We start from the raw sequence: 14,180 nt of genomic DNA, 5'->3' as shown, positions 1-14,180 counted from the left end.
TTGGCACTACCAGTTACACCACCGTTGCACATACTTCCCGCTCTCTGCTACACGACTCCGGGTAGCGACACGGACACGTATATGCGAGGGGGCGGTTCGGGATGGAGGGTGGAGTTGGGAATGGAACACGGATAAACCGAAACCGAGAAAAAGCTCTACGATACGCGCCGCAAGGAACCGATGGAGATGGTGTTGACAACGACGATGTTGATGATGATGATGACTGTGATGATGTTGAGCGAACTAAGGAACGGAAAAGAACACACTACAGCTTGATCTCGCCTGGCGGGTCACATGCAGGTCGCTGCTAGACTTGATGGCTAGTTAAACACACTGTTTCTGTTTCTCCCTCTCTCTTATCTCTCTTTCTCTCTTTCGCTTTCTCTCTCTCTCTCTCTCTTTCTATCACTCGTGCTCTATATTTCACTGCTGGCAGGACGTCGGGTGCACTTCAGTGCCGGGCTCTGCAAGAAGGAACATAGAGCACTTCATGTGTGTGTTTCTCGTTTTTGGCTGCATCTGCAAAAACTTTACACAGCCCAACCCGCCACCCAAGTGTAAACGCGGGCTGCCGTTCGGCCATTAAAGGGTTTTGCTTGAAGGTAGCCCGGGAAAATAAACACAGCTATAGGCAACAAAGGCAGCGAAGGTTCCAAGACCCAAGCACTGTTTGCCCCTTTGGCATGTCCTTTAAAGTACATCACGGCGAGGATGAGGGATGGGGCTGAAGGGGGGGTGGTTTACAGTCTACTTAGAGGTTTTATGTCGTCGGTCTTTTACTAGCCACCAGGAAGCCCGGTTCTTCCCGCACATTCTGCTTCAGGGCGCACGTTTGCACTCTATCGATTTTATCACACACGGAACCAGCACCAAGGGCTCATATTGTAATGAGTGCTACTGTTACAGTTTTTGTCGAATAGCTGAGTGTTGCTGCATTATATCATAGGCAGAGGTACTGCCACGCTTGGGAGCAGACGATGGGGGTGAAGGGGGATGGTTGCATGGAGTTGGAAAAACGGAACGGAATGGTCGATGATCCATTCGCCTTTCGGGTACGTAACAACACGACTATAAACACCGAAACACACCGTGCTGCTGTGCTTCTCCTTTAATCAATAGACGTCGAACACCGTTCGCCCCGTTGTACAGAGTGGTTCCTGCCACAGTGACTCTGTTTAACGCTGTGCCTCTTCCGGTCGTGCGCTTTGCATTACGGTTACACACACGCACGTAAGCACGCACGCACGCACGCACGCACGCACGCACTCACTGGGTACAACAGAAAAAAAAGCGGACCTCAATGATTAATACACAGAAGCAATTACATGTGAGGCAAAAATTACAAAGTAACTACCATGGACATGCGTTACCCCCAACCTTCGCTTCAGGTCCGTGGCGTTACGACGTCCTCGGGATGTCGAATTAAAATTGCATCGCACGAGAATGTTCGCACAAAGGAAGCGGTTGAATGTGTGTTTGGGGCTCGCCGTGCGCTTGTCACGCTTTCTCCGTGTCGCCACGGGCAGCCTTGTTTTGCAATCCGTGCGCTTTCGCCAAGCGTGCGAAATATTTACGAAAACCACAACCCGAAATCCCGTTCGTCTCGCATTTGTGTGTGCGCGCGCGCCCGTGTGTGTGTGTGTAGGGGTTTTGGGAGCACCACGGGAGGGGTTGGAAATCAACACCATTAGCCACTAAACACACTGCACTTGGAGTAGCATCCGCTTTCGGTGCTACTTAGTCTGTCCCACTACGAGCCAGCTCGAAACTAGAGGATTGAGGTTTGCTTCCGATCCTGGCGTATCGGCACACATGTAGGTATCTATCGACATACACAACCGTCCTTCCGTGTTATCTGTCATATCTCCAATGAAGCTGTTCTGTTTGAAAATCGATAGTCAATTAACATGCCCCCCCCCCGGTTTCCCCTATTCGGGCGGGATAAAATTTCGCTGAGTAGCACTAAGCTAGTGCAGTGCTCCGTAAAACTTTCGCTCTTTCCCCTTTCTCTCTCTCTCTCTCTCTCTCTCTCTCTCTCACGGTTGTAAAAGAAGTTACATTTTCTTCTATTTTCTTCGCCTTCGCCGTTCGACTTCGACTACACTCCGCGCCTTCCACAACTTCCGCTCGTGGTCCCCTGTTTTCACACTGGCGTGCCTCTAGGATGCTCGGTCGCATCCGTTGGAACCATTTTCCTGCGCCCTTCCTGAAGGGTATCGGGACATCGTCACTGCACGGCGGATACTCTCAGACTGCGGGAGATCCGCGCGTGTTGGTCCAGCCAGGAGTGGTCGTGATATCCTTGCGAACGGGGCGAACGGGCCGCACATGATAACTTGCGAGCGAGCGAGCGACGCACACGTCAAATGTCAAGTGCTTATAATTTACGTAACGTTCGAGCGCGAGATGGCACGCGAGAGACTCCCTCCGGCTGGAGGGAAATGGCACGCCACGCCAATACCGATGCAAGCGTGCGTACAGCAGATCACGGGCGAAAAGGGAATGGAAAACCCCGTTTTGGGAAAAACGGAGCTCCTGCCCAGGAGTACAGCATACCGCTCGTTTCCAGGGCCATTCTAAGTGTTCGTACCCGAACGGGGACGGGAAACTGCGTTGGGAAATGCAAATGCACGCGTGCTCTCATTTCGACTCGTGAATTCAACAGTTACGAAACACATCGGTAACGTACTTTTCAATTCTAATTGATGTTTTGACAACGTATCTTTTTCAAACATCCGTTGATACCAACCAAGCTAACTATTGTTTCCTTCTTACTAACTACTCACATTAGGGGTTGTTGAATATTTGGTTTATTTAACAACTTGGTACCGTTTAACAATTGCAAAGATATTCATAAAAACATTCCTATTGGTCAAGTGTTTCAGGCAGTATTCAGACTGTTTTCTTTCGCTCTTTTATATCTACCTAGACTAACTTTGCAACTGAAATAAACTGATAACATAACTGTTTATTAGAGTACTATGATTATATTAGAAAAATCAAGCTAGATAATGAAAAACACAAATATGTTGAATCCACAACCAGGCAAAAAAGGCTAGTCTCATTTCCAGTGGTGCTGCACGAATGTCGAGCCTTTTTAAATGCTCTTACCTCATTTATTAATGAATTCACCTGTATCCGTTGGCTACTGCATGGGTAGAAGCTCAACCCCCTTATCTACCCTTCCCTCCCGCTCGAAATGTATCAGCACCTAATCACTTTCATCCCACTGCCACAGTTTAATTTCGCCATCGTCGCTGGCCGACAGCAGCATGCCGGGGCAGACCGGGTTCCAAACCACCTTGTTCGCATCCTGTGTGTGACCGGCGGTCGTCGCGAGCAGCTCGAAGGTGGGCTCGTTCGGGTTCGAGTCGGCCGCCTCCTTGAATATTCGCACCAGATTGTCGGCGCAGGCCGTCGCGAGCAGCCCGGTCTGCTTGCACCAATCGATGTCGTATATGCTGCGCGTGTGGAAACCGGCCAGCGTGCAAACACACTTCCACACCGGCTGGTTGTCGGGGCAGGGTATGCCGAGCGCGTTATCCGGCTCGTACAGCTGCCATATCTTGGCCGTTCGATCCTCGCTGCCGGATGCTAGCCGCTTGCCGGACGCGTCGAACGATATGCTCCACACGGTCGAGCTGTGCGATTCGAGCAGCGCGCACGGACCCCACTCGTTGTCCATCGTGTCTTGTTTGTAGAGGCGGATCGAGTTGTCGTAGCTGGCGGACGCTAGGATGTCCTCGTGCGGATGCCAGCATACCTTTTTCACGTCCTGTGTGTGCACATTCAGCACCGCCACGCACTCGAACTCGTCCTCCTGGTCGTCGTGATGGTGTATTTCCCAAATCCACACCGACTTGTCGCGACTGCAAGTGGCTAGCAGATTCCCCGACCGGGACCAGGTTACACTTTTCACCTCGTTGTCGTGCCCCTCCAGCGTAGCGTTGCATTCAAATTCACCTGAAACGAACCAACCGACCGTGGGAGTTAGCGCCTGACCGGCTCTCCTTACCAGAAAACATCTGCAACATCCTTACCGGATTTCTTATCCCAGATTGCCACCGTGGTGTCGAAGCTGGCCGACGCCAGATACTGGCCACAGTACGACCAGCTGACGTCCCGGATCGTTCGAGAATGACCATCGGCTAGCACCGTCTGCGCGGTCCACCGTTCGCCGTCCGCCTTCGTCCAGATGCGTATCGTTTTGTCCTCGCCGCACGAGGCAAAGATTTTACCGCCCGGATGCCAGGCCGCACTCCACACGCGCCCAGCATGCCCAGTCAGTGATTGCAGAAACACCAGCTTGCCCATTGCTGTGGAAAAACACAAACGGCCTACGGATGGTTGCTTTGCTGCATTCGATGCAGCCTCTTTGTTTGCGATTTCGTTTGACATGTAAACAATGTGACCATGTTTGACAGCTCGCAGTGTGGAAGCGGTGCGAACGTCAACATCGTATATAATGAACTTGGCGGCAATTTCGTTTTGAAACTGGTATAAAACTGACACCACGTGGGTAGGACGGCTAGCATTCGAAAGCGTTGTTCTATTTTGTACCGGTGCTAGTCTACAAATAAAAAAAAACATGACAATGCAGCACAATAAGAAAATGTAAGTGAGGCGTTTGTTGCCCAATAGTTTATTTCCTGTCACCAACTAATCTTGCAGGGTGGCATTTCAGGCAGAAATATGGCCTGCATACATGAATCTTGTTATCAACGTTCTTTGCAAGTTGATTCATTGATATTCCGAAGGGAGTACGTGTTCTCGATGTTCTGTTGATGAAGGATACTCGGAAATGTTGGTGGTAGGAGGGTAAAAACTATGAAAGAGTGTAACTACGCAAAATAGTGTATGCATTTTGGTTTGCTTAAGATAATTTTAATTTACTTTTGTTCCATATTTAAGGCACAGACCGGTGTATGGTCTCGTAGACATAAGGTTTGAAGAGAATATCGGTATTTTTCCAAATCAAAACAGTATAGTACATGTTACTCAAAATATAGTAGTAGTTTATTTATTTGGCAAACACTGCTCTCAGCAATAGGAAGGTTCGTTACATCTCAATTTACTCTACTTGTTGCATGTATATGACGATATGTATTAAAGTTTTAGAAAAAAGCTCTCGTACGTCCTGTGCGGCAAAGCGGTAGTAAAGTTACTGGTGAACATTGACTGATGCTCAGATTTCATCACATAATCTTCTGTCTGCTACAGATTCGAAAGCGGTTCGCGTCCAGAGGTAGGTGTACAGTGGTTACGGCACGATTAGAAAGCGTTCATTGGGGCACGCTCAAAGCACCCGCGCAAAGCGTGTGGTTGTGTTACTTGACATGGTACACCTGCAGGTGTTGCGGCTGCTGCTGTTGGTGCGCTAGCGCCGATATGCAGTTCACGCAATCAGGCTGCTGCTGCAGAGTGCTGTCCGCCGGCGCTAGACCAAACATGGCCAGGATCAGGCGCTTCAGCGCCGCACGGAAATCTTTCAGATGGTACGCGTACAGCAGCGGGTTGATCGCCGAGTTCAGGTGCGACAGGGTGATGACGAACAGCATCACCGGGGCGTGGATGTGGCACTGCGGGCAGAAGGCGACGATGCAGTTGATCGTGTGCAGCGGCAGCCAGCAGATCATGAAGAACAGCACGATAATGGACAGGTTCTGGGTGGCCTTCACCTCCCGGTTCTGGGCAGCTCGCAGCATCCGCAGCATGGGTTGCCCATTGCAGTTATCCTTCTTCTTGCTTCTGGTCGTGGATCCGGAATGTAGGTCCGACGGGCTCTTGCTCACTTCCAGACTAGCCCGCGGGCTTGCGGAGAAGCGACTATCGACCGAGTTCACCGAAAGAATCTGCTGACGCTGTAGAGAACAACAAGGGAGCGTGAGTGTGCGAAATGGCCCTGATGCCCCGAACCAAGACTTGCGACCTGCCTTACCTGCCGGACAATCACGCGGTAGATGTGGATGTAGAACGCCAGCAGCAACACCGCCGGTATGATGATAGTGACAAGGTACAGAAAGACGAGATAGTCGTAGTTCATCACCTTGACGAAGAGGCACGCGTCCTCGTCCGGATTCTCGTGCCAACCGAAGAGGGGAAGGAACCCGATAACTGATCCTACAAGCCAGCACACGCTGATGATATCTAGGGATAGACAAGGTTGCAGTATTTGCCCATGTAGCAGAAGCCTCGGAGTCGGTAGTCGCTAGAGTCACTTACAGAGCGTCGTTTTGGTGCGCATGTTGCGGGAGTAGGCTAGAGGGTGCAGTATCGCCCAGTAGCGGTCGATCGAGACGGCCACCAGGCAGAAGATGGAGATGGTACACAGCACCACCAGCAGCGATATGGTGAACAGGCAGGCGTGCAGATTCCGAGGTAGCCCGATCGAGGCCAGCACGGCGAACGGGATGCCGAGGGTGCCGACCAGCAGGTCTGCAGAGGCGAGCGACACGATATAGAAGTTGGTACGGCGTCGGAGCCGTCGCTCGCGCTTGAACGCTACGATCACGAGCACGTTACCGAAGATGGCCATCAGTGCCACCAGGCTCTCCAGCATCGCGTACGGTACATTGAGCCCGACCTCGACCACCGGGGCGGCAACGGTTGGCAGGCACGACCCGTTGCTACTCCAGCCGTCCGTTTCGTTCGACATGAGCTGGCTCATAGCATTTTCCGGTAACTGGCGGTGTGGTTTACGACGACGACGACGACGACTGCGAGTTGATAGTTGCTCACCTTAGCGCTCATGACTACTGCTCTAGAGGGCGCGCGTGCGAACTACACTTGTCCTTAGTTTAAATTTCAACCGTCTTCAGAGGTGCCCGGGGGCTTGAAATGGCGCCTAACACCGGACGTTTTTATTGCACATCAGGCATCCCGACCTACGGTGCCGAATATGGGAGATAGTCTATTATTTTAATAAGCTCACCTACACGATATCTTTATTGATAAGCGATATCGCTACGCAAACGGGAAGGGTGTCCTAGCACCTGCCGCCGCTCCTCAGCTTGGGAAAGCGCGACCTACACGCATAAGGTTAGGTATAGGCCGGATAGACACACTCCCTGGTCCGCTATCATCCACACGCGCACAACCGTCGCTTCGAAGCGTCCACCAAACCACCGAACCGAACTGTAGCTCCCTGGCCCTCCAGATACGCTCCTGCCTGTATTTTGGGGGGAGATTTGGATATGGAGATTTCGGGGCCCAGCACACCTGTGCGTTCTGTCGCCTGCCCGAGACAATCCGCGAATGCGCATACGCTCCGGAAAATCGCTCGCTTTTGAGGCGAACGCTTCTGCCAGCGACGTCCGCAGAACGGTGATTATGTGTGTTTACCGACGACCGGAATGAGGTAAGTAACTTCCTGCTGGCGAGTGCTTTATCATGGTGAAGTAATTAAGGAAAACACCGCGGCACTGGACGTGGCCGCCGGACCTCCCTTCGGAAAGGTGTTAGGCGCATTATTTACAATTGATCCATTAAGGGAAATTCCCAACTCGCTAATCGCTCGCGGCGAAAGGGACCTTTCGTCCTTCACCGCGTAGCGTGCCCCCATCCAGAGACCGTGACAGCCCGCTTGCCCCGTGAGGTTGTATGGAGGGTGGGGGAGGGGGTTGCCAGTCAGCCGAAGATGAATACATTTTCCGAATGGTGTTTATTTCCCCCAATGGAGGAAAATTGACATCGCGCATGTCTTCGCCTCCCTCGGCACGGTCCTTGCGTTTTTCACAAGGGATCGCCTATAACCACACTGCCTGCGTGGTTATGGAGGGTATGGTAGGTGCAACGTCGCGAAATACGTCTCCACGTATACTCTCGGCGGACCATTCTCTCCCTCTCTCTCTCTCTGTCTCTCGCTTTCCCTTGGCTTCAACCTCACCGAGCTCTTGGTCTCTCTGGATTTGGCCATTAAAAACGCGCAACGTCCAAGTTCGAAGGTGACAGGCTGAAGACATTGGCCGCACCATAACCTCACCATCCTGCCGACGCGGTGTACTCCGCTAGGACTACGACTCCCAGAAGTAGTACATCGATTGCGAGTTGGAAAACGTCCGTTCTTCGGCGCACTTTCCCGCTCCCAACCATCTCATTTTCTCGCAGGTTTTCTCACACTCTCTCTCTCTGGCCCCTCAGCTACCCTCTGTTTCTTCCCCATTCATTGACAGGGTGGGGGAACAGGAAGGTCGCACTGTAATGGCCCCTTAAACTGTTGCCAGTTTATTACGGGTAACGGTTCGAAGGATAGCGCTTCGGCATCCTTTGTCGGTGCTCGCACTGCCTGCCTGACATTCTGTAAACCCCGGTGGAGCAACAAGGAGCATCGTCAGCGAATAGGACAAAGCTAAGCGACCCCAAATGGAAAGAAAATAACATGCCATTTGAAGTCACTCGTGGGCTGGGGGAGCAGGGTGGGGAACCCCGGTTGGTGGTGTTGGTCCTTTCTCAGAACAGTAGTGGTGGTGGTTCGGCGCTACAACTATAGGCTAACCCGACAGGCTCGCTGGCTGTTGGGCAAAGTAGTAGGCAAACCTAATACTAGCGTGCTCTGGTGGGATGTGAGGCGAACCACTGCTGCTCGCGCAACGTCGGTGAAGTCCTGCTCGGGGTTGCGTCGCCTGTGCGTCCGCAGCAGAAGCAGTATGTAACCCTGTAGTCAACTTCTGCGTTGTAAAAACAAGAAACGCACTCGGTAGCCCCGAAACGGAAGTGGTCCGCCATTAAATCCACCTCAAGAGTACCCGTTCGATGTGCAGTTCGGACTACAACGATTGGAATCGAAATGTGATGTGGAGTGCGGAGTGAAACTAGTGCAAAAATCGAAATCCTGCCTCAGCACCATATACGTGCACGTCTGGCTACATGTTTTTGTGAGTGTATGTGGGTGTGTGTGTGTGCACGCGCGCGCATGTATGTATGAGCAATTGTTAGTGTCGCGCTGTTCGCAGGTCCAGAGGCGTTACTGCGTGCACGGTTGAAGCTGTGGTTGAGGGTTGAAAAATCCTTACGCTACGGAAATCGGTAACGCTACCCGATCCTAGTCCTAGAGATACAACCGGATTTAATTACTTGTATGCACGTTTGACCAATCGCCAAGTAAATGAGATGTGACGTTCAGCAGAAACATGCCAGTGTTTGTGTGTATGTGTGTGTGTGTATTCATTTAGTGGACATTGAGAGTTATAGATCCTGAAACTAGTATCATTTTCGGCCGCAGCCAACGAACCGTTTCCAGTCTCTGGTAGTAAGAACCTCACGTCGTGTACAAATTTACTCCCAGTGCGTGTGTGCGTGTTCGGTTGTGATGGACGGAAAATAACTAGATAGAAGTGTTCATCCAGAGTGTTTCCGTGCCGTGGCAGATCCGTACGAATTTCCGTGCAAGGCACACACAACACACAATCAAACGCAGACGCATATCATTTTTTCTCCTGCACAATCAATAAGTAAAAGCATCGCCATCGTCGTCGGCTCTCGAGCTGCGTCGCGATCCAGAGTAATCGGGAGCGAGTAGTGGATCCCGCCAGGCCAGGACACCAACATCCTGCAAAGTCCTCCTCGGTGCAACCGCGCACCCGATACCCCTCGTCCGATTAGATAAACGTCCAGAGACGGGACCGTAACCGTCGCAGCATCCGAAAACTTCCGCTCGGCCGAGGGCGTGAGGATAGCAGCAGCAAAATCGTGCAGCCAAAAACGCGAACAATATCTTGCTGTGTGTCGCGGGGGAGAATCGTAAGTAACGCTGAGTGAACGGTTCGATATGCGGACACATGCACGCTGGATACATTTGTGTGGTTTCCCTTTTTCGAAGAACCTCGAAGCGTACCTTTAAGAGTGCGCAATATCCCGTGGAAAGAAGTCGGTTCCATACGTAGAAGCATATTGTTGCCCAGACGGTTCGCTCTGCTGCCAATTTGCCATTCATTTTGGCCGTAAATTGATACGGTGTAACGTTTCTACGTGTAACCTCTCGATAGTTGCACTAAAAACAAGTAAATAAGTATGCAACATAAATATCTCAACTACACGTCGAAATTCGGGATGTATTTAAAGATTGATGTAGAATATGTCCTGCTGACTATTGCAAACAAATGGAGTAACAAAATCATGTCGAATTTGTGAACGGCATATACGGCAGTCAACGTTTTGGCAAACAAATTTCCTTTGACGCTCGCAGAAGCAAGAAACGTATTCGTTTGATCCTCAGCTCGGCTACCGCGACCAGTAATGTAATATTTTGTTGTTTTCCCGTTTCTTCCACAGATGTCTTTTATTTCCACTGTGATTCATTGTTCATTGTGTTGTGCTTCAGGCAAATAGTTTGTTGAATGTTCATGTTAGTTTGAAGCGCTCGGATAAAGAGCGATATCGAGAGGTGTCGACAGACACGGGACTAAAGAGAGTGAGAAAAAGAGCGATAGTGAAGGAATTCATAACCCTGCAGGGCAGGGTACTCTAACCACCGGTAGATTGTAACAGTCTACTAGTAAAAGACAAGGAGTACCGCTTTAGGGGACAGCAGAAGAAAACAAGTTGTCGAAAGGTGACTATGACATGCGTCTGCATCAGCACCGTAAGTGGCCACTAAAGATGATACAGTTTTACTGCACAGGTAAGACCAAGTAGTGTTTCCAGAGATTAAAAAATTCCACCACCAGCCGGGAATGTGGTTGGTAGGGGTGGTTTAATAGTTGAATCTGTTGGCTCACCACTCGTTCCACTCGATGTTCTGCGTCTCTTTACAGTGCTTCTGCTACTACTCTCGACGGTGCTATGTGCAGACTGGAGTGCCAGCTGCCCGACCAACTGCAGCTGCAAGTGGTCGAACGGGAAGAAGTCGGCCATTTGCAACGGGGTGGGCCTGACGGCGGTCCCGTCGAACCTGTCCACCGAGATCCAGGTGCTGGTGCTGAACGACAACAACATACCGCACCTCAACCGGGAAGAGTTCACCTCGCTCGGCCTGGTCAACCTGCAAAAGATCCACCTGAAGCACTCGCACGTACGCTATCTGCACCAGGAGGCGTTCAAGAACCTGAAGATTCTGATCGAGGTCGACCTGAGCGAGAACGAGATCGAAACGCTCGACAAGCAGACGTTCGCCGGCAACAACCGGCTGCGCATCATCAACCTGTACGATAATCCGATCAAAATGCTGGTGGCGGAGCAGTTCCCGGTACTGCCGTACCTACGCAACATCGACCTGCACGGCTGCCAGCTGCGGTACGTGGCGGAGACGGCGTTCTCCAACCTTGACCTGCTGGAGTTCCTCGATCTGTCGCGCAACCGGCTGGAGATGCTACCCCACCATGTATTCAACCACATGAAGAACCTGAAAACACTGATACTGGAGGAGAACTGGTGGCACTGCGACTGCCACCTGCGCGACTTCCGCAACTGGTACTTGAACAGCTCGCTGAACCGGCGAAGTCTGGTCTGCCAGCGGCCGTACGCGCTCAAGGGCCTCTCGTGGGAGTACCTGGAGACGGACCAGTTCGGCTGCCTGCCGACGGTGGAGATCTTCCGCGACGAGTACGAGATCGAGGACCTCGGTACCAACATCACCTACAAGTGCATGGTAGCGGGCGACCCGGAGCCGACGGTCCGCTGGGACGTGAACGGGAAGGACGTCGACGCGGACAACGCCATCATCGAGACGGAGCGGCACGTGGCGTTCGACGGCACGCTGACGATCTGGAGCAACCTCACCATCCTGAACGTGACGAACAACGACTCGGGCTTCTACACCTGCACGGCGGCCAACCGCATCGGGCTGGCGAGCAAGAACTTCAGCCTAGTCCTGCCGGAGGTCGTCGAGCGGGTGATCATCAAGACGCCGGAGACGTTCTGGTACTTCGGGCTGATACTCGGCATCTTCGGCACCATCTTCGGGCTGCTGGCCCTCTCGGTGGTGGTGTGCCTGGTGAAGCGCAAGCTGCGAATGCGCCGCCGCCGGAAGACGATCAAGAACAGCGTCAGCTTTAACGACCAGGAGAAGAAGCTGCTCGACCTCAGCATCACCACCAACGAGCGGCAGGAGTTTAGCGCGAGCGACGTCGTCACACCCTCGACCAAAACGGACTCCACCATCGCGATGGAGCCGGTGCAGATCACGATCGAGTCGATCGCCACGTCCAAGCGCGAGGAGTACCCCCTGAACGTGGGCGTCTTTCCCCCGCCGCCCGAGTTTTGCTCGCAGATGATCGGCAACCCGACGATCAGCAACATCTACATCTCGGTGTCGGTGACGCAGGACCCGCTCGAGAGCGCCGAGGTCAACATGTACCCGGACCTGCTCAACATCCCCAACCGGCACCAGAAGGGACCGCCGAAGATCTCGCCCATCAGCGTCGCATCGTACGCCACTCTGCCCCGGAAGTCGCTCCGGGAGTGCTCCATCACCTCCGGCCACAGCTCCGGCTCCAGCTCGGGCAGCTCCGGGCCGCAGGTGATTCCGGTAGGCGCCGTCCCCGGGCTGACCATTGCCAAGGGGGCCGTGGTTCCCGTCGGAGTGTCCACGCAGCCAACCGAAATACCGCTGACCGAGGGCATTGTCAATTACGCGACCGTCGGCTCCCTGCGCGACGACTCCGGGAGCGAGCTGTCCGGGTCGCCGGTGCCGAGCAGTATGTGTGCCGAGTGCAGCAAGGTCATGAAAACATCCACGTCCACGTTCGGCGGCGGAGGCTCGAGCGCCCTGTACGCCGCCCGCACGCATGCGGCCGACTCGCTCACGGCGGCCATGACACTGGCCGGCAGTGCGTTCAAGTGCGAGAAGACGCTGGCCTGCCTGAAGTACGACAATATGGGTCGGCGGTACACGGCCAGCGGCAACTCGACGCTGTCCCTGCCGGACGAGGGCAAGCCGGCGACCGGCGCTGGCAAGCAGCTGCAGGATATCAACACCATCGTCGAGCAGGACGACCCGACGCCGACGGAGCCGCCGAACGGTGGCATCACGAGCCACACCACTACCGCAACCACTACTACCGCCACCACCACGATGATGCTGGACGAAGTCAGCCGGCTCGAGGTGCAGATGGAGGTGCCAACGGTGGCCACGGTGGCGTCCAGTGTCGACGCACACGACAAATCGGCCGCCGCCCAGCGCGGTCTCTTCGTCGTCGGCAACGATTTCGTTTCGCTGTAGTCGTCCCACCCGTCAACTGTTGGTGCGCCGAGGCTGCGGCGGGCGGTGGAACGGGAGCAAAACCAGGCCGTCGAACTTAAATTGTACAAATTCAATACCCTCGCCCCTCACCATCTGCTCACCCGTCACTAGCTCATCCTTGTCGAACCACTCAGATTAGGACAATCTGGCCAACACTTACCTACACACAAACCAACACACACACACACGCACACACTAGCACCCATACACAAAGCCAACTTTCCACAAATCAACAAAATACACAGCATCAGTAGCGTACAAGGGCGTCAGCCAACCTAACCTAGAACCTTAACCCAAAATCCAGCTTTGCTCCTGACTCCACCATCGGAAACGTACGTGTGCACCCTCGAAGTCGCACCGTCTCCGAGCCCTTCTTAGTCCGCAATCCTTTGCTAATCGGATCGCTCCAGCTCAGTTGTTAGCTATTCGTTTAGCTCCTTCCATATATGCAGAAACTCCGGCCGATATAACTAGGATGCAGCCTTTGCCACCACAGTTGACCTCTCGCTTTCCCCTTTTCCGTTGTGTTTGAGATCGTTCCACGCATAGACACTGTACATAGACCTCGAGGCGTAGGCGTAGGAGGGTTCCACACTGGTTCTGGTGGTTAAGTATCCTTCACTTCCGGTTGGACGGATTGCGCAGCGTATCCGCTCGATATATCCACGCTTCCATTTCATATCACTCATCGCAATGACGCAACACTATTAGTACTTTAAAAAAAAACTACTACCACCACAGAAAAGAAAAACAAACCACTCAACAATTACGACTACCAGGTCCGAGTGGATCCTCGGTCTGTATGATGTTTGAGTTTCCCTTTACACCACTACTTCCCTCTTCGCAAGAAACGGAGCAGCAATGATCCAAGCCAAAGTGATATCTTCCAGCAGCAAGGACGATACTGTTGCTCGAACTGAACTGCAAGTTTCTTCCGATTCCACTCAGTATTACCTTACAGCGTCCTACCGGACCACTGACCGACGTGTAGATTGACTTCCTC

The 14,180-nt window shown here is 52.8% G+C and overlaps 3 protein-coding genes across 3 annotated transcripts; 1 reads left to right on the top strand and 2 right to left on the bottom strand.

Moving 5' to 3' along the window:
* Positions 1–2,802: 2,802 nt before the first annotated feature.
* LOC131269593 (probable cytosolic iron-sulfur protein assembly protein Ciao1) lies at positions 2,803–4,362 on the bottom strand. The gene is made up of 2 exons (XM_058272043.1): positions 4,041–4,362; positions 2,803–3,963 (listed from the first exon to the last, which is right to left on the bottom strand). Exons 1-2 carry the CDS (start codon positions 4,312–4,314, stop codon positions 3,212–3,214), a joined length of 1,026 nt encoding a protein of 341 aa, XP_058128026.1. The 5' UTR covers positions 4,315–4,362; the 3' UTR covers positions 2,803–3,211.
* Positions 4,363–5,327: 965 nt separating this feature from the next.
* LOC131268998 (adenosine receptor A2b) lies at positions 5,328–6,667 on the bottom strand. Its single transcript, XM_058271307.1, has 3 exons — positions 6,223–6,667; positions 5,939–6,147; positions 5,328–5,861 (listed from the first exon to the last, which is right to left on the bottom strand). The coding sequence occupies exons 1-3, from the start codon at positions 6,665–6,667 to the stop codon at positions 5,328–5,330; spliced, it is 1,188 nt and encodes a 395-aa protein (XP_058127290.1).
* A 3,893-nt stretch (positions 6,668–10,560) lies between these two features.
* LOC131268995 (uncharacterized) lies at positions 10,561–13,156 on the top strand. The gene is made up of 2 exons (XM_058271305.1): positions 10,561–10,618; positions 10,752–13,156. The coding sequence occupies exons 1-2, from the start codon at positions 10,561–10,563 to the stop codon at positions 13,154–13,156; spliced, it is 2,463 nt and encodes an 820-aa protein (XP_058127288.1).
* Positions 13,157–14,180: the final 1,024 nt, after the last annotated feature.

Source organism: Anopheles coustani, chromosome X (assembly GCF_943734705.1).
Source record: "Anopheles coustani chromosome X, idAnoCousDA_361_x.2, whole genome shotgun sequence".
NCBI classification, from domain to species: domain Eukaryota; kingdom Metazoa; phylum Arthropoda; class Insecta; order Diptera; family Culicidae; genus Anopheles; species Anopheles coustani.
This window is presented reverse-complemented; position numbering and strand designations above follow the sequence as displayed.